Raw genomic sequence first — 22,083 nt, forward strand, 5'->3', positions numbered from 1 at the left:
TTTGCTACGAAAATGCAGGGATTATGAAATCTGCAATTTATGCTGCGAAAGTGTGAAATGCGGCCACTGAATAAATATGCGTACTTTGGCTGATTATGCATTGAATCATGTGATCACACAACCGCGTTTTTCTGGAGGGACTTATTAATACATACAATAGGATTGAATGTTACAATTGTAGACTATCTTGAGGTAATGTGGGATTAGAAATAATTTAGTAATACATTCTACCACAAATGTTAAGAAATTGTTTGCATAAATTAATTTTTAAAAGTTAACTTAATTAATATAGTGGAAGAAATCACTTGTAATGTATTTTGGTAGCAGTGTCGGTCATGTCAGGCAAGCTAAAAAAAATACAGACGTTGTGCATATAAAATAATATTTGCTTTGAATTTCCTCTCTATTGTTAGGCGTCAAACTAATACAGGTCTTAGTTTGCTTTACTTTCCCATGCGACCTGGTATAAGCTTACAGTAATGAAGGCAATATTTCCTTATTTGTTTTACATAACTGTAGTGACCCAGAAACGTAGAATAGAAATTAAATGTAAGAGAGGATTAAATAAAGACACTATGGGGTGGTTTGCCGCACAGGGATTAGATTAGTCCTAGACTAAAATAAATGTAAGAGCTGTCCAAACTGAAAACAACTTGCACTGACATATCTTAAAATACATCAGTGCCCTCTCTTTTGCTTCAAAATGCACAAAAGTAATGATTTAGTAAGGCATGTTTGTTAAAACTAGTTATATTTCCTAATTAAACTAAGGCTTAGTCCTGGCGCCAATGTGTTAAAGACTTACTTCTGACATGCTTTTTGTTATTAGTTGCTTTGCGCAAGATCGACACCATCCATCACCCATCTATGGATAAAACCAACCAGCCTCCCGAGGCGATCGTGTTCCAGAAAAATCTGCAAAGTTGTGACGCCGCACCGAAAATCCCGTTAGCCGACAGACCTCAACCTGCAGACGTACCTCCTAAACCCCAGCCTTCAGAATTACCCCCCAAACCAGGAGAACTACCTCGTAAACCTCAGCTGTCAGACCTTCCTCCTAAACCCCAGCTGGGTGATCTGCCCCCTAAACCTCAGCTGAAAGACCTCCCGCCCAAACCCAACCTGACTGACATCTCTCCTCCCAAACCTGTAACCAGTGAAGTTGTACATAAACCTCCCCCCGGTGAAGTTGCCCCCAAGCCTCAACCATCAGATACTCCAACAGTGATTCTTGAAGAAGATGTGTCACCTCCTCAACCGGTCATGGCTAGTGAAGACACCAACGGAAGTCCAACCTCTGCGCATGACACACCGGTACCGTTACCAAGGAAAATCAATCCGGTGAGAATTTTCGTCAGGGGGGCTTTGGATGAGTACTTTTTGGAATCAGACAAGCTTATGATCCTTCTTGTTTTTCTTTCAGATCAAGAGTAAGATGCGAAGGGTGAAGACCATTTATGATTGCCAGGCAGATAATGATGATGAGCTGACTTTCGTTGAGGGTGAGGTTATCGTGGTAACGGGCGAAGAAGATCAGGAGTGGTGGGTAAGTAGAACGACATCAAAAGTAAACCTGTGACCTGGTTTAAAATCCAGGTAGTAAATGATCCTGTAGATGTGGTTACCGTAGTGGAGTAATTGTCGTCTTTACCCTATTCTGATGACATCTTTCCCTTTTTATTCTCAGATCGGGCACATCGAGGGAGAGCCAGAGAGGAAGGGTGTATTTCCCATGTCTTTCGTTCATATCTTATCTGACTGACACAAATGTTGGTCTTCTGCCTCCCACCCAGTGCAATGCCTCTGGCTATGGGACGTCACATACTTGACTTAGCTGCTGAATCAACAAGTTATGATACAAGTTTTAAGAAGATGGAATCACCACTAGAGACAGACTGTAAATAAAGTGTCCCAACAGTACCACCGTTTCTCTTTCTGCTTATAAAGTTCTACGTCAGATCGCATCCATCCAGCACTTTTCCCGCCTGTAATACCGTCACTGTATCTTTGTATATAATGTACATAAATGTGTGTGCGTGTGTTTCACACAAGGATGAGTGTGTGCCTTTGTGCAAAAGTAGAAACTTGTGCTAGTCTGAAAAGGTAAAAGTTTTAGGAATAAATGTGGCCGTTGTTGATATCCATGACAGGGACAGATTAAAGTTTGCTTCTCTTCCGAATGGAATAACTGGATTAAGTTTCCTTAACATCCATTTCCTTTTTGTGTTACAGTCACATTTCTTAATACACCACTAAAGCATGTTCAAGAGTAAATATCGCTCATTGCTACTTTGTAAAATAATTAACCTGTGCAATTCATACACATTTAACTGTGGTAAACGTTTATGGTTCTCACCATATCAGTGTTCATCTCATCTGCACCTGTAGTCTTGCTTCGTGTTTCAGTTATGTTCCGCAAACATAATGGTTACCTATCCACATGGCTCCGTGTTACATTTGACTATCTTCACAAGTGTTTGAAGTTTGGATTTGATACTTGAACTTGTACTTTGAAATGTTTATTTTGCAATCATGTTGGAGTTATATTTTCAAAAAGGAATGTACTGTATTACAGTAAGAATGCTTATGTCACAAAATTTTAAGACAAGATTTTATCTTGCACTTACTCCAAGGATTAAAGCCAGCCTGGTGCAGTTTATTTCACCAAGTCGAACGTTTACTGGAGGGCATTATGAAGAGATTGTTCGGGAGACCTGGAGGTAACTAATGCACCAAGAAACTGCAGTTGCAGTCAAATTTATCCTCAACGGAGTGATTGTCAGTAAAGTTTAACCCCTTTTCTCCCATACCTACAGAAACTGGTTGTATTTGGATAAACTATTGATTATGTGACTGCAGATACAGAGGACTGTGTCCACTGTCTGAACATGTCTGTCATTTACCATTCCACTATCAATAAAAATATTTAATGTTAAACGGTCTCAAACATATCCTTGTACTGTAGAAAAGATCAGACGATGAAGTAAACTATAAATTCTATAAATGGACTCACGCGATAGTTTTAACCAGAGCCATCTGGTTTTAACGTGAGCGTTTGTTGCCATAGGTAACAGTAACGTTGCGTAGTGAATCCAAGATGGCGTCTTTTTTTTTTTTATTGAACAAACATACGACAAGACATCCAAAGAGATAAAATGTTAAGGAATTTGGGTTTACAATACACAAAGAAAAAAATAAAAATAAAAAATAAAAAAATAAGTAAATAGTACTATTACAAAAATAAAAATGAGACAGCATAGTTCAATTTTCAATTAACTTCAATTCTTTGGCATATAACAATGTATCTCTACATTTTTTGTTATCAATACATTGGATAGACTCAATATATACATCAAAGTCAATCATGAAAACTTTCAAGCAAGGTTTTAAATTATTTCTTCTACTTTTGTGAATATGAAATTTTCCAAATAAAATCATAATATTCATCATAAATTTAACAGATGGATTATTTGATTCAAAATACAAGATAACATCTTTGGATGTTAATTCACAATTATAACCAGACTTCTGTTGAAAGTGTATAGATAAATCTTCCCAGAATTTTTTGGAGTGACAACATTCAAAAAAAAGATGTAAAGTTCTTTCTGGCTCATCTGAACAAAATGAAAATTTTTCATCAATATCCATAAATTTTGATAAAGTATAATTACTAACATAGATATTATGAAGTATTTTCAGATGCACTTCTCGAAGTTTGTTAGATATGCAAAACCGAAAGGGAAGTAACCAAGCTTTTTTCCAAATAGTCTCTGGAAAACAACTGGACCAAAAAAATTTCCCTCTAGGCTTAATACATCTCTTTTCATAAAATAGATTTCTAATAAACTTATTTGTGCATTTTTTAATCCAAGATGGCGTCGTTTCCGGAAGCTAGTATGCACGTGACGTCACCTTCGGCGAAAGAGCGGCAGTTACGCTCACTGAGTGTCAAAAGACAGGACGGCAGAATTTGAGTATAGTGTGAAATCGACGAAAACACAGTGAAAACGCGTCTAAATGAGAAAAAGCTGTTGTGCGATAGACTGTACAAACAGATTAACAAGAATTCGGAGCGATTGTTTTACAGACTGCCAAGAAACACCGAAAGAAGAAAAAAATAGATCATTGCCAGCGTCCACAGATCACAGGTGGGTTGACAAGTTGCTAGGGTCACGATCAAGCAGAGGTTTAACTTTCTAAAATAATTTTTTCAAGTAGTTGTATTTTATCAGTTTAAAAAAAACAATTAAAAATTCCAACACGTATTAACATAATTTTTACTCCATTACACTTCATAAGTACAAGTTTTTTGTTACATTTAGTATTTAAGTACTTTTACTCAAGTACACAATTTTAAGGTAATTAGGTATTAAATATTTTTTATATAAAGAATACGCAGTATGATTTTATGTTGAGATTGTAGTGAAGTAAAAATTTTCCCAAGACAAACACCCTAATATTGCACAGATGCTTGGAAAATGTAACGAAGTATTGTCCACCTCTGCTATCAAGTCCAACTAAATTCAATTTAAGCTGATAATAGGCAGTTTTACTGGCGTTTTTGGTAGCAGCCGCTGTGCTTTATTAGCGTGTTCGTCTCAGGAACTTTTTACTTTACGAAGGCAAAGAAAACCCTTATTTTGACAAGGTATTGGTACAGCTCTCCTGATTTTGCCAAGTGGTTGATGTCCACAGGGCAACATTTCAATCAACCAATCAGATTTCAGAAATAAGTTTACAGTTGGTTTTAAGTTTAAGCTTTCAACAAGGATTAGCTGTTTCTAGACTGTTGTTTTTCACTCATGTCGCTCTGATTTTAGGGTTTGGATTTGGGGTAGGTTTAGGTTTAATTTAGAAAAATGTTGTCCTTGGGTCAACACAATATATTGCCCTGAGGACATCAACCACTTGGCAAAATCAGTTTGAGCGTATTGGTACATGGTTCAGTTCACGAGTTCAGTTTAGACCAAGGATGGGCAACTTCGGCACTGGAGGGCCGGTGTCCTTCAGAGTTTAGCTCCAGCCAAAATTAAACACCTGAAGCAGCCAATTAAGGTCTTACTAGAAACTTTTAGGCAGGTGTGCTTAGGCAATTTGGAGCTATACTCTGCAGGACACAGGCCCTCTAGGACCAAAGTTGCCCTTCCCTGGTTTAGACACTTACTAAAGATTGGAAAAGCAAGGACACTTCCTAACATAACTGGCTGGAGTATCCCTTTAAGAGTACCAGATACAAAAAAAGCACGCACAAGAATAAATTTAATCATGCACAAAATGTGACAACTGAAATTTTATTTGCAGTCCAGTAACATACAATTTTAAATGGATCTACATCCATACAAAAATCTCATGGGCTCACAATCAACCCATTACACCAGGAATTTGTTTTAAAATAAGCAGCTTAATTTAAAGCCAACACAAAGGATGCTACGAGATAAAATTATACACATGAATTAACTTAAACAGAACCTCTTTGGTTCGCATACCAGACTGCTGGTAAATAAATTATAAACAAGCAAAATGACTACTTCATTTTGATGCTTTAGGCTTTTTAGTTTGGTCAACCTTCTCCACAGACTTGATGACCCCAACAGCAACGGTCTGTTTCAAATCTCTTGCCGCAAATCGACCTGAAAAATCCAAATGTGGAAATTTAGCACTCAAGTTACAGATTTAAAGCAATGGTAAGAACTAAAAGCAGTCTACTTACCCAAAGGTGGATAATTGAAGAAGCTCTCCACACACATGGGTTTGTTAGGGACCAGTTTGACTGTAGCGGCATCTCCAGACATCAGATATTGGGGAGAATCCTCCAGCTTCTTCCCAGAACGCCTGTCAAGCTTTTCCCTCAGCTCGGCAAAACGACAGGAAACGTGGGTTGTGTGGCAGTCCAGCACAGGGGCGTAACCAACCTTGATTTTTCCTGGGTGGTTCAGCATGATTATCTGTTAAAATAAAGACGAATTAGTGATCAGTGGCATACTAGTTTTTAAGCATGCAAGGTAACAAATCAGACTACCTGAGCAATGAAACTGCTAACGTCAGATGGCGGATCCTGCTGTGAATTTCCTGCAACGTCTCCCCTTCGTAGATTCTTCACAGCGACGTTCTTAATGTTAAAGCCCACGTTGTGGCCAGGGAGGGCGGTCTGAAGCCCCTGGTGATGCATCTCGATGGACTTGACCTCTGCGGTCAACTTCGCTGGTGAGAAGGTCAGGATCATCCCAGGCTTTAAGACCCCAGTCTCAATCTTACCCACAGGGACAGTGCCAACACCTAGGAATAAACATTGTAAACTGAACCACCAAACAACATAAAAATTTCCTTGTTTACCTACCACCAATCTTGTAGACATCCTGCAATGGTAGACGCAACGGCTTGCTTGCATTGCGTGCTGGAGGTAGTAAAGAGTCAAGGACCTCCAGTAGGGTTCGGCCACTTGAGAAACCTTCTTTCCTCTTGAGCTTCCACCCTTTGAACCATTGCATCTAAAAAAAGCAGCAAAGTCAATAAAGTCAGCAGACACCAAACATCTTTCCAGACAATAGTGCAAAGTTACATCACCTTTTGAGTCGGTGCGATCATATTCTCACCACTCCAACCGGAAACTGGTATGAAAGGCACCGTACCGATTTCAAACCCAATCTTTTTGATAAACGTGGAGACATTCCTCACCACCTCGTCGTAACGTTTCTGGCTGAATGGTGGTTCGGTGAGGTCCATTTTGTTGACACAAACCATGAGCTGTTTGACACCAAGAGTGTAAGCTAGCAAAGCATGCTCTCTTGTCTGGCCATTGCGAGAGACACCAGCCTCAAATTCACCCTTGGCAGCAGAAACCACCAGTAGAGCCGCATCCGCCTACAGGAACAGAAATTGAGACCATAAGTTCACTTGGAGGTATAGCAGAAACCAGAACCAGAGTGAATGACGTACCTGTGAGGTGCCCGTGATCATGTTTTTGATGAAGTCACGATGGCCAGGTGCATCAATTATGGTAAAGGTGTATTTTTGGGTGTTGAATTTCAGCAAGGAAATGTCAATTGTAATGCCACGTTCTCGCTCCGCTTTCAATTTATCCAGAACCCAAGCATACTTGAAGGAAGTCTTTCCCATCTTAAAAAGAAATATAGAAGTACAAACATTATACTACAATATTATAAAAAAATTATTATAAAAAAGGACTTAAACTAAACCAAACCTGGGATGCAGCCTTCTCATACTTCTCAAGTGTTCTGGGATCAACCCCTCCACATTTGTAGACGAGGTGACCAGTAGTTGTGGACTTGCCACTGTCCACGTGTCCAATGATGACCAAGTTAATATGGATCCTCTGTGTAGGCATATTGTCTGCCGTTTAGTTGAAGTATTTTCCACACAAACAAAGATTGTATTACACACTCGTTCCCTGTACGGTTTGAAACTATAATGACGTTAATAGTCATGGAAGCCACTTAAGTATCGATCATGATGATGATTGAGTCCTGGTGTGATCAATAATGAGCGCGCGCGGTGCTGATGGAGCAATAATGACCGCCACGCCCACAATGAACTGGAATCCATTATAACCACTACTAGACAAGTCCATTATGGTTACTGGCATGTTTTTCTGTCAAAATACCACAGATGTTAACCTAATGAAAATTAGCATAGTAATCGTACCATGTTATTTTATTTATTTACTGCAGTTTTACTATGGTTCCGGTAGTGACACAATGGTATTTGTTTTTACAATGGTTTTACTACATTTATCAAAGCTTACATTAGGAAAACCATGATAGTTGTCTTAAGGGTATTAGATTACATTTTAAATATATAAATATATTTTTATTTTTTATTTTTTTTTATTTATTCTATCTTGACTGTTTACTGTGGGGTTTTCTCTCATTACGTAATAATAATTTCAAATGAATGTTAATTTTAAATGTTTCATAATAAAATACAGTATAAATATTAGCTAACCAAAACACGTGACGGACGTGTTAGCGGGGATGCTTTTATATTAAAAACATGCATATTAATAATAGGCAATAATTAAAATAAATGTTTAATAAATATTCCCTTAAGAAAATGTACAATGGTTTTAGTAAAAGTGTAGTGACTATATTTTGGCGGACTGATTTTAGTTTTCTACAAATGTCATGGCTTAGGGAATGGTTACTGTTAAATGTGTGGATATTGTTTTACTACTGATAAATATAGTTAAATAATGGTTGCTTGCTGTAGTAAAAGCCGTAAACAAGTATTTTTTGGATAGTAACCTGTTGCACCAGTTTACATAACGGGACTTTATCCATCAGGTGTCGCTCAGGCGCAGTAGCGGATCCTGACCAGCAGAGGGCGCGTTCAATACAACAGCGTTAAGTTATATTATTATAATGATCGCATGTCTAACGTACGCAAAACTTGTTCAGTTAATGTCATGCACATACATTTATATCATGTTACATAATAATGACAAATTTAGCATATTCAGCAGCAGAGCGTTTAGCTTAACGCGAGAAGAATGACGTTTTATTAACCCGGAAATAACAGTCATGAAACAGCAGAGTGTGTGTGAGAGAGAGAGAGCGCGCGAGCGAGAGAGAGAGAGAGAGAGTGAGTGAGTGAGAGACTCAGAGGTTGAGAGAAAGAGAGCGCGATCTAAAGCCTTCTGGAGCTTATAGCGTGTACTTCATAGGTGTTTTCCGAGGCTTTGGGATAAAGGTGAGTCGTCACTGTTTTTGTATATCGATCTCTTATGGTTTTGTATAAGGGCTTACTCTAAATCTATTAGTGTAATCGTACAGCATGTGACTGATCGGTGTGCTTTCGGCACTATGGCACTCTTAGCCATCCGCTCTTTCAAATGGTATATAAAGAAACAGACAAGACTTTCGCTATTGACAGCGATGTAGAAATGCATCTATAAAAACGAGCATAGATGGTAACAGTAAAGCGGCTATGCAATGCAATGCAATGCAATACAGGGTAAATGTAACTTCTCCTGAGTGCAAGCATTGTGCTATTGGTAAGACATGTTCTGGTATCTTATTTCATATGCACGAATATATATATATTTCTGTAAATAAAGTGATTAAGTACGAAATATTGTACAACTGGTTCTAACGCATAGATATTCCCAACTGTGTATGTGTAAAGCTGCTCAGGTGTACTACAGTAAATTAATGTGCAAAGTGGTTATTTACTGTAAGCACATGCAACGTTATGACAGTATTTGCAAAACATTTTCTGGTTCAAAGCTTTTTACATTAGATGTGGGTTTTATTGTGGCCGTCACTGTCCCATGAATTTGCCTGTTTTCATCTACAGATAAGTGAATTGCTGTGCGTTATGTTTTGGTACAGTAGCTTAAAATGTATGCAAATCAAAATCATGTTTGCAAAAGCAATGGACAAAAGTGGCAGGTTTTGCAACCATGTGCAATTTGTAGCACTTCCTTTTTTTTAAGAGATCTTGGTTTCTCTTAAAAGTTTTGCATTGAAAGCAGTGGCAGATTATTATACAGTACCTACCTATTTGATATTTAATCTGTATTCAACATTGAAAACGTTTGCTTTATGAACCTCCCGGTATATTACTGCCATTTCAGATTGTATACCTTGGAAAAAAGCCATCAACCTCTGCCATTCACATGCACCAGCTCAGCTTTACACAGATCGATTAACATCATGTTGCGTGTCCTTCCTTCTCCTTTTATGGTATGTAGGTGAGGCCTGGAGTCAAGCGTACAGGAAGGCATTGACGTGGTGATTTCTGACACCTTGTATTGTGTTGGCGCTCTAGCATATATTTTCAGTCATAGACAGATTAAGTTGGGTTTTAATGTGGTTGCCTGTAAGGTTGTGCGAGCGGATGCTGCGTAGTACTGCATGCTTACGTACGTTAGTTTGCCTGTAGATTATTTGAATGCATCTGGAACATCAAAGCAATGGGTTATCAAAGGGGAAATATGCAAATCTTAGTTATTTTAATGATAAACCTACAATGCATTAATAATAAACTACTGTATATGAGGCGTTTAGGCCATTTGGGTTTAAAACATTCAGTTGTATCATTGACTAGGCATCCCGCTGTAGCATTAGCTAGGCCAAGCTAGAACTTTAATTTCTGTGAACTGGATACCTCAGCTGGTGCTTTTTATGCAATTCAAATATGAGAAACAAGAACATCTGGTTTGTAAACATGTGACTACATTTTTTTATAATTCAAACTTGAACATTTGGCTGCAAGGTCCAAAATATTGCAAATGTGCATATGGCAATGTTTTGCGATAACTGAATTATTTTAATACTTTAAAAATGTATGTTAAGTCAAAGTTACATGCACAAAATAAGCAGATATATATTAAAAATAAAGGTGTTGGAAACCTGTTTTTGTGCAGAAAACTTTATTTACACAGGAATTGGAGATTTGTCAGGTTTCTTGCAGGCAGTGATGTCACCACCTATACGTCTAGTCGTTAAAAAAGCAGACGAAAGCAATGCTATTTTCTTCTCATGTCTGCAGAACCTGCAAAGTAACACTTTTATGCATTATTTTACACCTATTTCTGTTAGTGACATTTACGCTTTTACACATGAACCAAACCGTGAGAAAACCATTTAAGGCGCTTACGTGTAACACAAAATCAGGGTAAAGGGCAGAAATCTATCTGTGCCGATCAGATTTGGCTTTAGCCGTTTATAGCCTTTCACCGTAAAACAAAACTGTTTCATGTGTTAACATGACCTAAAGCCATACACTGCAATTTTTGGCAGTCCCAGATGTGAAACAATCATCGCAACTTCTGTGATTGTGACTCTTCACCGGTGGTCCTATGTCATACAGTGAGAGAGGTTCAAAGACCGCCGTTTCCCACTAACGCATGCTGGTGAAGTTGCGCTAACGTGTGACGCAACCGTTGAAGCTTTCATGTCATCATTGTACAGTCTACATGCTTGTCTTACCCAAGTTTAAACGATCCATGTTGCACAGGTTGATAAGGTATAAATCTTATAGGAGTGCAAAAATCCTGCAGTGTATTCTGGGCTTTACACGTTGTTAGCTTATTTAACGTAATTAAAGACTTGTACATAGTCACATTATGTAGCATGTTATTGCATATGAAGAGCTCGGGTGCAAAAGCAGCTAAACGCCACCTCTGACAAACATGAGATAATGAGATAGAACGAATGGCTTTGCTTCAAATCTGCTCATTCCAAGGCCTCACACCATTCAGAAGTGCCACTTTGTAGGCAGAATCTGATAAACGGCACATCGACTTTGTTCACTTTTCATTTAAAGGTAAAGCTTTCTAAAATTTGATTGCGTTAATAGTGCTACACTGTAACGTGTTTAAACATTATCTTCACCGCTGTTTCCATCCTCATTAAAACAGGCTGTAAAGCAGTTCGGGTCTATGAAGCCCCTCCCTCAGAAGTACTCACTTTGCTCAGATCGGTTAGCTGTCCCAGTGTGTTTTGATTGGCTTAAAAAAGCCCCCATTGCTGCATGTTCCCGGGGGCAGGGTTTATGTAAATTTTGGGTTAGTGATATCACTATTGAGAGTGAGGAGTCACGTGCCGATTTGGGAGGGGTCTGCGCCGGTCGGCCATGATGGTAGGTGACGCTATCAGTTGCCAGGGGCAACTTCACAGAGACGCGACTTCCAGACCTCTTTTAATTTATTATTTCGGAGACGATCTACAAATACGATAAAGAAAATGAATAAAGCAATGCAAAACATAAGGCGAAAGAAAAGAGACCTTACAGGAACAAGCTCACAAACAGCATTGTACTGGCAAAGGTAACTTACGTTTCTTCACTTGCGTTTAGTGTATTGTAATTAAGTTACATTGCATTTAGCAGACACTTTTTGACCAAAATGACAAAGTAATGAACTGCGACGGTTTCTAAACACTAGGTTGTAACGACACGTTCAAATTGAACGGTTCAATATACACAAACGTTTCCAACAGTTTACTTGAAGGGATAAGACTGACATAAAACCTTCATAATTATTTATGACATGACACATGTCATGAATGAATACAAAGGAGATTTTATGCATGTTTATGACAACTGTAATTAAGTGTCATTCATTCAGTTATGACATTTTTAAAGCAAATATGCCATTGTTTGAGATGTCTTTGTTATGCATAATGGTGTCTCCATTTCGGTAACCTAAAAACTGTATTCCAGTGTTCCAATGTTTTCCATATGTATCGTGTGATGTGCTGGAGTAGTTTTTAACGCAGCAGTTACTGCCAGGCATGGTAAAACAGTGTAGAATTGCGAAAAACCTCATCTACTACCGAGCTAAAAACACACGTAAACAATCATGTTCTGCCGCCGGAATCCTGCCAACATGGCGGAAAGGGGGAGGAGCTCTGTACCATGACGACAACTCCTCACTCTCAATACTAGAAAGAGGCTCATTGTAGGCAATTCAACCATTTACTGTAATTTCTGTTAAACCAAATATGTCCCATTGCATTGAACGTTGAGCATTGTAACTTTGCAAATGCAGTTTATGCACAAACACTAACATTACACACTAACTGTAGTTAAAAAAAGGTTGAATCAGAATTAACTACACCTTTAAGTGCATAAGGGATGAATTAGATGAACTGCGACATGCAAAACGACCGTGGGTTACTGTAAAAAATCCAACTTTAAAATGTTCATTCAACAAATAACATTAAGTAACTTGAACAAAGATTTCTTTGTTGAAGGGCGTCAATTGATTATTTTGTGTTCACTGAATGAAAAGAGCATAATCATTCAGCTTACACAAATATTATTTTGTTGACTGGACTTAGATGTATAAGGTTTTGTCCAATTCGTTCACCCAACTTGCCAAACTGAGTAATCTGAACAAGCAATTTAAAAAAAACAATGGTCGGAATGGTTCCCAGCATGCATTGCAACATGTTCACTTCTTTGGTTAATATTTACTAAAAAAGATGACTGTTTTAATGTTTGCTGGATTTATTTATGTTGTTATGTTGTTAATGTTAGTTATATGTTATATTTAGAGTAATTTAAAAAAAATTATGTTTGTTCATTGTTACCATGATTGAGAAGTGTGTGTTCAGTGTAGAGGGCAGCACAATGAGTTAGCGCACATCATTGATGCCTCACAGCAAAAAGGTCTCTGGTTTAAGCAAGGGCTAAGTCAGACAAAGACTTTGTTTATGAGACCTTTCTGTGTACACTCCCACAGTCCAAAACATGTAGATTAGTTAAATTTGGATATACTAAATTACTCTTTACCCAACTTAGTCACTAGTTGAGTAAACAGAGAAATTTGCTTATTATCTAATCAGTTTAAGTTGGTTCAACTTTTTGGTGTAAGTTGATATTACTCAGTAAATTGAGTTAAGTGAACTACATCAGAGTTGAGTAAACTCAAAAAAGCTGTGCAGCAAGTTGCCTTGAAAATTTAAGTTAAGTCAACTTTTTATTTTTTACAGTGTTGGGTCCCTTGTAAGTACTTGGACTTGAAACAACCCGTATGTGGCAGTCACATGGATCACAGCGCCCCCTAGTGTGTAGCTCAGTTTTTTATTTTTGCATTCTGACTTTCATCATTTGCAATGTCTCTCAAGTGATTTTGCAACTGTTTACTATGTCTTTTCAAAAAAGTGGATTTTTTTGCACTTATAACTTGCATGCACTTAGAGGGTTTTGCAGTGAAAGACAGTCAAATTTGTTATATACCAATGTAATGATGACTAAGGTGACATTTGTGAAAATAATGCATTTTAATGTGCATCTCGTCAGTAAAGCCAGTACTTTGATAAGTAGCAAATCGCCATCACCTGCTTTCAGATGGAGCGGCATTTACTACACAAAGCCGTAGTTCACACAACCGGGGCAATTTCGCATTAATTATTGCGGACGTGTCGCCTGCGATATGGCCCAGCTTGTCAGTGAACTACGGCTTTGTGTAGTAAATGCCGCTCCATCTGAAAGCAGCTGATGGTGATTTACTACTAATCAAGGAAACCGGCTTTACCAGCTAAACCTAAACATAGGAGCCTGATAAAAAATGCTAAGAAAAAATATCAGATGCACTTTGAGTGTTTTGCATCTGAACTCTTCGTATTGTATATTTCTTCAGTATCATGCAGCCCTAAATTTGTGGTCCATACTACGTGTGCAGAAGATCACAGTGTATTTAGTGGCAAGTCACTTACTTTTAAAAGGAAGAATACTTTGCACACATCCTAAATAGTGAACCATGTGAGGCCAACATTGTGGATTGTTGTTTTAAGGACAGATGTTGCACAAAGGGACTCACCAATGTGTCGAATCTGTCAAATGCTTTCATGGGATATCTAGCGTGGATGTGGTAGGTGTTTGCGTGTTTGGTTGTTTAATTAAGAGAGAGAAGAAGTGGTTGGTTGCCTTTAGTTTGCATACAAATGAATTATATTGGTTTATAGCCACAATTGTAATAAAATGAGATTTGCAAGACAAGAACAGTGTTATAAAGTTTGTTAAAAGTTTTTAAACCAGTCGGCAGCTTTCTGCTCTTATCTGGAATGACACATTTTATATTAATCTCTCTGCTTTCTGACTCGTAGATAAAACATCACCTTGCAGTTTGCTTAGTGCGTGTTTCATTGTGTTTATAGGTTAGATGATAGTAAACACTGTGGGTCAAGAGGAAGTGGACTTTGCTCCTGGAGCAACAAGTGGAATTTCCTCCGAGAATTAACTCTTTTTTTTTGGACAAAAGTTCATGATAAGTCCAGTCATTGTTCAATGTTAAAACCCCATTTAAAGATTTGACAAGCAGTTTTCTTTCCTGTGTTGACATATGTTCTATTGAAACAGGAAGTTGGTGCCAGACATTTCAAAAATTGTATCCCTTTTAAAGTGGCCAGTAGCATTTAGTGTACATCACAGCCCACACAAACCCACTTCCTTTAAAATCAATCGATAGTTTGGAAAAGGAAATAAAGTTTGAGTGCGACCAAAATCACTAACAAGCCATGGTGTTTTCTTACAATTTAGGAGGAGAAGACAAATACTTGTATAGGCCCATGCTTACTCAATGAGTTATTTTATATACTTTACTTCTCAGAATAAATGTAAATAACTGTTATGGCCCTCTAAAAGTCATAAAACTCTATGGCTTTTGTTTTTATGGGGCCTTGTAATCACAAAGCATTTATTGCTAATCTCTTTATCCCAATAAGAATGTTAGTTCTGGAAAATATTGTGTGGGTTTAAAGTTGGTAAAGATTTGTTGGTAGATGTAGTATTTGTATAAAAAAGAGGCTTTATATTGTCTGTCACGTTCTGAATGTTGTTTTTTCTGTAAGAGTGGTAATTGATTAATTTTAGTACAAATGTCTAAGTTATTAAAGAAGGCAGAATTACATATAGGTTGTTGGGTTAGTAGTAAATGATCATGGGATTTTTAGCAGGTGTATAAATCCTATTTGCGCTGTCTTTACTGTAGGCCTGTTGTTTAAAGAATGCTAATCTGTATTATTTGCCTATGAAAGCCGTAAAGTAACTTGAATACATAAAGTCCACGATAATGAATGCAGAATTGCCCCGATTGGAAAACGGGTTTACTACTAATCATGGAACTGGTTTTACTGATGAGATGCAGCATGAAATCCCCTCCGATATATCACCCAGTCCTAACCAGACGCGATATGATTTTAGTGTTGGGCACTTTGTCTGTCCATACTGAATGTGATAAAGGGGTATCGAAAACAAAATGCAGGCAATTCAAACAGTTTTTTTATCATCTCTGAGCTCTCTCGACTCGCACTGCAGCTGAAGAGTGCAGTTTATGACTTTCCTTGTGCAACTTGGGGGTTTGTTATATATATTTCTGCTTGTTAACATCTAATCCGTCTTTACTCGTCCATGTTTGATGATTAATATTCATAATGCACAGAACTTTCATTGCAGAAATAGAAACCGCTTCTAAAATGAATCCACTGTCGCTCGTCGTGGTATTGCATCCTGGCTGGTTAGGACAAAAACTCTGGTTAAGATACCTTTTATTGTGTTTGTGGCATCGCATTGCGTGTTATAGTGGAACATTGTGATACTCTGGGTTTGTAATGAAAATATGTCTTGGACAGTGCTGATTCAAAATTAAAAAGCAAATACATAAATTTTTGGTTGTGTTCCATAAATGTGTGAATGAATAGTGGACCAAGATTTGAAAAAAATTATATAAATATTTTGATAAATAAGAAATTGATTTATGTCATTCTACCCATGTTCAATATTTTTTTTTTAATCTTACCAAGCATCATATATGCAGCACTATATTAGGGATGGGCACGAGTACTCAAGCGTGGCATCAATGATCGATCACAAAAACGATGATCATGTGAGTTTTTTACTTATTCATTTCTTTCTTTATTTGTATTTATTTATTGTGGTTATGGTGGCATTTGGATGTCTGGTTAGCATTACCAGCACCTGTGGTAGTAAAGACTAGGTGCGTGTTGACAACAAAAACAAACAGATCCAGCACCGCGGCAACCCGTTGATCCGCACAATTCTGTGAAGCCAAACACACCTCACATCACTGAGGCACTATATGGTTTAAAAGGATGCCGTGATTTTGGGATTCAATTCGGTAGAACGAAAATACAGCCAGTCAGATGCAAAATGTACAGCGCCATCATAAGTTTCCCATCTCATATTTAAACATGAAATGTCAAGAGATACCAGAGAGCGATACAAGCATATCTTGACTGAGAAATGGTTATAAAATATTGGGTTGTTTTTAACCCCGGGCTGGGTAACTATAGGACAGAACACATTTCTGGGTTAATATGACCCAAATAATGGGTTGTTTTAACCCAACTGCTGGGTTGTTTCAACATGGTTGATTAACAATAACCCAGCAGTTGGGTTAAAACAACCCATTATTTGGGTCATTTTAACCCAGAAATGTGTTCTGTCCTATAGTTACCCAGCCCGGGGTTAAATATTTTTTAGAGTGTATAGACTGTTTCATCGGACGCACGTGATACACGTCTGGAATAGGCTTGTTGCGATAGTCGGTGAAACGTGATTACCGGTGCTTCAGCCTCTCACCGGTTAGATCACTTGCCCACCGCGACACCGTCTTTCACCGTCGTTTTGATATTTTCTTGTAATTAAATAATTTAGTTTCGTTAGAGAGAGCAGACACATTCAGTTGTAAGCTAAACGCGCATCACGTCACAGAGCAGCAGGTGTTAGATTTCATTTATTTCAGTTAGAGTTTGCGAGGCTCGCGTCATCACAGAGCAGCGGCTGCGGGTGTCAGATTTCATTTATTCCTGTCAGACTGCGCCGAGCAGACGATGGCAGAAGCCGCGTGCTTACTCGTTTTTGTTATAAGATACATATATGATGTTTAATATAGGCGAGATCGTTTTGTTGTTGTGTTTTTCATTAAGAATAATAATAAACCTATCATTCCAGCAGCGCTTTATGGAGGAATAGCCGGTTGCTCTGCTTGGGACTGGCGGGTTTCTGTCAGAAGTACCTGCGCACATTGACTCAAGCACTTAAACCAGCTGTTGCACTCGCATTTGCACGCAAATTCATACGCGATGAATAACGCAGCATACGCAAGCGCTGGATTTAAACAACAGTTGCATCTAATTCAAAAGTGAAAGTAAAATGCGAACTTCTGTGCATTTATAAGCCCCTCCCACCCGGTGAAACCGGTAAAACCGGGTTTGTCACGCGCTGATTTACCGGTGGGAAAATTCTGTCACCGCAACAACCCTAGTCTGGATCCGAACTTTACTTCCGGTTTCGTTTTTTTAATGGTCTGACTAGTTGCTAAACTGATCTCTTGAACAAATGCCTCGTCGAAAATAACAAATGTTTTGGTTTCCTATTAAATCTGTGTGTTGTGTTTTTGCTTGTTATATAAATAAACTACGTTTAAAGTACTTTGTTGTTATTTATTCTTAGCGGAGTTACGTTCGGACCGCGACAGCCGCTTGTTTATGTTGTTACTGCTGAAACCGTCTATAGAAAGCGCATCAGTTTGTGTTTATTAACCCTTTAGTTTCACTTCATCACGCAGCTTTTCCTGTTAGAGTTTTAAAAACATTTAATTCATTAATAATCTAGTATGTGTTCATTTTTCTGTCATAGTTTCTTCAAAATAAAGTTTTATTTGAGTGTTTTTAATAAAAATATTAAAATTTTCACCATGACGTATACACCCCGCCCCTTTGATCCCCAGTTAATTGAGTACTGTTTTTTCAGACCTATGGATTCATCGAAATGAAAAAATGACATAAATGCACATCCCTACACTATATGGCCAAAATACTTCTAAGGGTCGCTTGTGACATAAGCAAAATTGTGAAACAATATCTATGTTTCCATCCACCTAGTTTGATGTGCATTTTGGAGTAACGCATAATAAATGCTGGATGGTAACACCAAGATGCGCATAAATTCTAAAAATTGAGCAATTGAGTGGGAAAAAGTTTTGAAAGTTCTGAACTAAAAAGGTAAAGTCTGTCATCTCAATGGTTCGTTAATATTACCTTACCTTACTTGACATGAAAATACATAAAAAATTGTTAAATACAGTGGCTTAATGCTTTTCTTATTTGGTGCCAACTTATCAGGAAGTGACGATTTTTCTCTCTTCAGCTCACTATATGAAAACCCTTCTTTATTTGCAAATGTTTAATGCAATATTCCAATTATGCGCGTATCCAAAACTTTGGAAGAAACGTGGCTAATATAATCAATTATTTGTTACCAAAATGTCATAATTATATTAACGTTAATTCTGTGTTATTTAGGCCCCAGAAGCACAAATCAGTGTCTCTGTGCCTGTAATTCACCTTAACAGTGTTGTTTATTGGTTTAACCTCAGGTGATCTCTTTGAATGTACAACATTACATGCAGCTGCAAGACAGCATAATGTCATGTCTCCACATGTTATTCACTAACACAGTTGAGCTGAGTAGTAGTGTGAATTTTTTTTTTTTTTTTGATCGCTACATCTTGCTTCGAAAGTTTTCAATTGTGAAGTGTTAAGTCTTGTATACAAAAACACAGTGACACGTCAATTACTTGAGCGCATGTGTGTGAAAGGAAACATTAGAAGATGGATTAGTTTTGTTTAGATTAGTTTTTTTATTTTGACTTCTTTTTATCTTTTATTTGAATGCGTGTCTTCCATTTGTCTTGTAAATCTTCTTACGTAAGGCTACATCTTCAAAAAAAATTTATACTAATATATTAATATGAAGATATAAAACTTTAAATCATGTTATAGATGTGGTTTATTAAAGGGCGGCCTTTGCAGATATGCTTTCTTTGACTCATTTCTGCATGTAACTTCATTGTTCATGAACAAGAAATCAATTTTCAGATTTTACTTCAGCTGTGTCACTTTGACACTCTATATTGTCAACCCACTGTGTCCCCACCCACCTGTTTCCATGGCGAGGACGGCTGAACTGGGCAACCGGCACAGATGACTTGTTGGGAAGGAAACCCAACATTATCCATCTGTTGCCTTTAACATGCCAATCTTCAGTCACGTAGATGGGTTACACTTGATTCTGTGCTAAGGGGAAATGATTTTAAATTGTTATCACTTCGTGAAAATTCGGGAAGATGTTTGAGGTGTATATTCAGAGCCCGTGTTAAAACAAGGATGTGAGTCAAGCTTTTTTGTCTCATTAGTCACACCATGATGACTATTCATGGTTGAAGCCTGGGCTGATTTTAGATATGTGGGCTTGACATTTCCTTTGAAGCCCAAAGAAAGGGTTTACTAATATGTGGTTAGCCAACTGCTGCTTTCTTAGTTGACCTTCATTTAGATATTGCGTTTTTTTAAAGGTGCAGTGCAGTTCATATTTTTAATAAGGCCATATGACTGACAGATAAAACCATGTTTCATTTTGTGGCGTCTGGCGTGTCATATTTAGGGGCGTGGGAATGTCCACACAGTAACAGAACAGTGTGCAGTCATAAACGTGTCAAAAGTTACAACAACGTTTATGAATTTATGCTAGGAACCTTGCACACTTTTAAGAATCCAGCATTTAGTCGATCTTGATGAATTCTCACTGTCACTGTTGTAAACAGAACCATTCGTGGGCCATTAAATGGCGCTTTTCCATCGCATAGTACCCCACGGTTTGGTTTGGTTCAGGTCGGGTCAGCTCACCTCACTTGGGCGTGGTTAGCTTTTCCATCAAGTTTGGTATCACTTTGTGGTGGGAGGGATTATAGGCGTGTCGTTATATTTGCGCTGCCTACTGCTGTGACATCATACAAGTGAGAGCGTCGTTGTACATTCCCATACATTTATTTATTTCTCAGTCCGCCACAAAATTAAAATTGACCACCATAAATAGATGTTTGCACATCGCGTTTATCACTACCTCTGTCTTACATGACAGTTTCTGTACAAACACCCGTAGTGTCAGTCGACGCGCTCCGCTGAGCCTCATTTAAGTTGCATTTAAGCATATATGTGAACGTGCGTGTCGCGAATGTGCCGTCACAAACTGCAAGTTTGGAAAAAACTGTTATGGTGTTCCTGATTCTCAACCTGTGGATGTTTTTCATTGCTAAAAGGGAGTTTGCGAACTTATAGCAGAGCACAGATGACAGCAGGTTTGCTTGAGACAGCGCAAGCTAGAATGAAGGTAAAGCTAATCTTTTACATTATTGCGATGCCGCTGGTAGTGATGATTCTCTCAGACCAATCAGTGATTTACAGGTTTTTGTGTCACGTTTTGGTATCAGCTCGGGTCGCTTGGAACCCCGACCGAGGTGGTACGAAAAAAGTATCGGGTACTACGTACTGCACCCAGTGGAAAAGCTCCAAAAAGTAAGCTGACCCAAACCGTGGGGTACTATGCAATGGAAAAGCGCCAAAAGAACGTGACGCGCACGTCTCTTGGAAATACTGTATAATTGAACCAATCAGAGGATGACTTTGAATCTCCTAAAGTGTTTCCAGTTAAGTGTGCCGTATGCATCAGACAATCAGCCATTATCCAAACCAGGCATGCCACACGCATCCTACAAAGTAAAGCCAAAATATTTTGATCGCCCGCTGGCGACTGGCTGCAGTAGAGGTCATATACCAGACCCGTTTCCAGACCCGTTTTGTGCGTACGTTCACTAGCTTATGCTGCTCTTAGCAAGATTTTATAGTAGGAATCAGCATGATATGTTCTACAATGGAAGTCTATGGAGACATGTCGTCCATCTTTTTCAGATCCAAATGAACCAAACTCTGTCGTCAGGATGATTGGCATATCAAAGTATTACACTTGGCACATGTTTGCAGGCTGTAATTGCTTTTTGACTTCCGATTATAACATATCATGTTTTTGGTCTGTATCTCAGTAACCCATATACAAACCTCATACAGTCCACCAAGAGAGAGTGTGTCATCAGTTTCCACCAACCAGTTTAATTTCATCCTGCATCACCATATCATTTTCACTTCACTAAATATTAGTTGCAGCAGTGACTGTTTAGATGAAACCGATAGCTTGTTTGGAAGAAGTTTACCCTGGTTATAAGTGAAAAAATTTATAGGCAGTGCTACTGAGAGCATACTAAAGTTTCAGGGGTATTACCAGTTCCCTAACCACGTTTTATAAGAAACAGTGTAATAAGTTTCTGTGTAGTGAAAATCATAAATACTGTTACTCTTGATAGCATAGTCAGTCAGCAAAAAGGTATGTGAGGCTGTGCTGTATCATGAAATAAGTCACTGCTGAAGGGCGTTGTTAGGCATGATGACAGTCAATGCAAACCATTTAGGCTTGACTTATTCAGGTTTCAGCACTAGTCTTGAGTAGCCTACCTCGTTACCACACAATACAAATATCACTGCAAAAAAATTTATCAAAGCAACTTTCACTTGTTGTAGGGCTGCACGATTAATCGTATTTTTATCATGATAACGATATGCGTGCCCCACGATTAATTAATGACAATCGTCGCGATTAATGTGCAAAGACCAAGCACAAAACACACGGTCTAGAATCAAGCAAAGTGTTTGTTATGGGTGGAGTCAGAGTAAACGGAGTGTTTCTTTGCAAGTGCAGTATGTG

The 22,083-nt window shown here is 38.2% G+C and overlaps 3 protein-coding genes across 10 annotated transcripts in view; 2 read left to right on the forward strand and 1 right to left on the reverse strand.

Moving 5' to 3' along the window:
* asap1b (ArfGAP with SH3 domain, ankyrin repeat and PH domain 1b) overlaps positions 1-2,937 on the forward strand; it is a 79,640-nt gene extending 76,703 nt beyond the window's left edge. For all 8 annotated transcript variants that reach the window (XM_065294882.2, XM_065294877.2, XM_065294874.2 and 5 more), the window contains 3 exons: positions 830-1,341; positions 1,424-1,546; positions 1,688-2,937. In XM_065294882.2, the coding sequence (XP_065150954.1) occupies positions 830-1,341; positions 1,424-1,546; positions 1,688-1,762 (710 nt within the window). In that variant the 3' untranslated portion in view covers positions 1,763-2,937. The remainder of the gene's footprint in view (positions 1-829; positions 1,342-1,423; positions 1,547-1,687) is intronic.
* Positions 2,938-5,277: 2,340 nt separating this feature from the next.
* On the reverse strand, positions 5,278-7,427 carry eef1a1l3 (eukaryotic translation elongation factor 1 alpha 1, like 3). Its single transcript, XM_065294883.1, has 7 exons — positions 7,202-7,427; positions 6,937-7,116; positions 6,565-6,861; positions 6,338-6,488; positions 6,020-6,276; positions 5,711-5,945; positions 5,278-5,630 (listed from the first exon to the last, which is right to left on the reverse strand). The coding sequence occupies exons 1-7, from the start codon at positions 7,343-7,345 to the stop codon at positions 5,530-5,532; spliced, it is 1,365 nt and encodes a 454-aa protein (XP_065150955.1). The 5' UTR covers positions 7,346-7,427; the 3' UTR covers positions 5,278-5,529.
* Positions 7,428-8,558: 1,131 nt separating this feature from the next.
* The window catches only part of fam49bb (family with sequence similarity 49 member Bb), a 75,843-nt gene continuing 62,318 nt past the window's right edge, over positions 8,559-22,083 (forward strand). The window contains exon 1 of the mRNA XM_065294884.1: positions 8,559-8,706. The gene's annotated coding sequence lies outside the window, so the exon portion shown is untranslated. The remainder of the gene's footprint in view (positions 8,707-22,083) is intronic.

This window comes from Paramisgurnus dabryanus, chromosome 22, assembly GCF_030506205.2.
Source record: "Paramisgurnus dabryanus chromosome 22, PD_genome_1.1, whole genome shotgun sequence".
Lineage (NCBI taxonomy): Eukaryota > Metazoa > Chordata > Actinopteri > Cypriniformes > Cobitidae > Paramisgurnus > Paramisgurnus dabryanus.

Excerpts from the sequence above, each read along its gene's own strand:
- eef1a1l3 (XM_065294883.1), bottom strand. The coding sequence starts at position 7,345 with ATGCCTACACAGAGGATCCATATTAACTTGGTCATCATTGGACACGTG. Across the intron at positions 6,862-6,936 it reads TGATCACGGGCACCTCACAG|GCGGATGCGGCTCTACTGGT; the intron begins GTACGTCATTCA and ends CTGTTCCTGTAG. Across the intron at positions 5,946-6,019 it reads TTAGCAGTTTCATTGCTCAG|ATAATCATGCTGAACCACCC; the intron begins GTAGTCTGATTT and ends TTATTTTAACAG.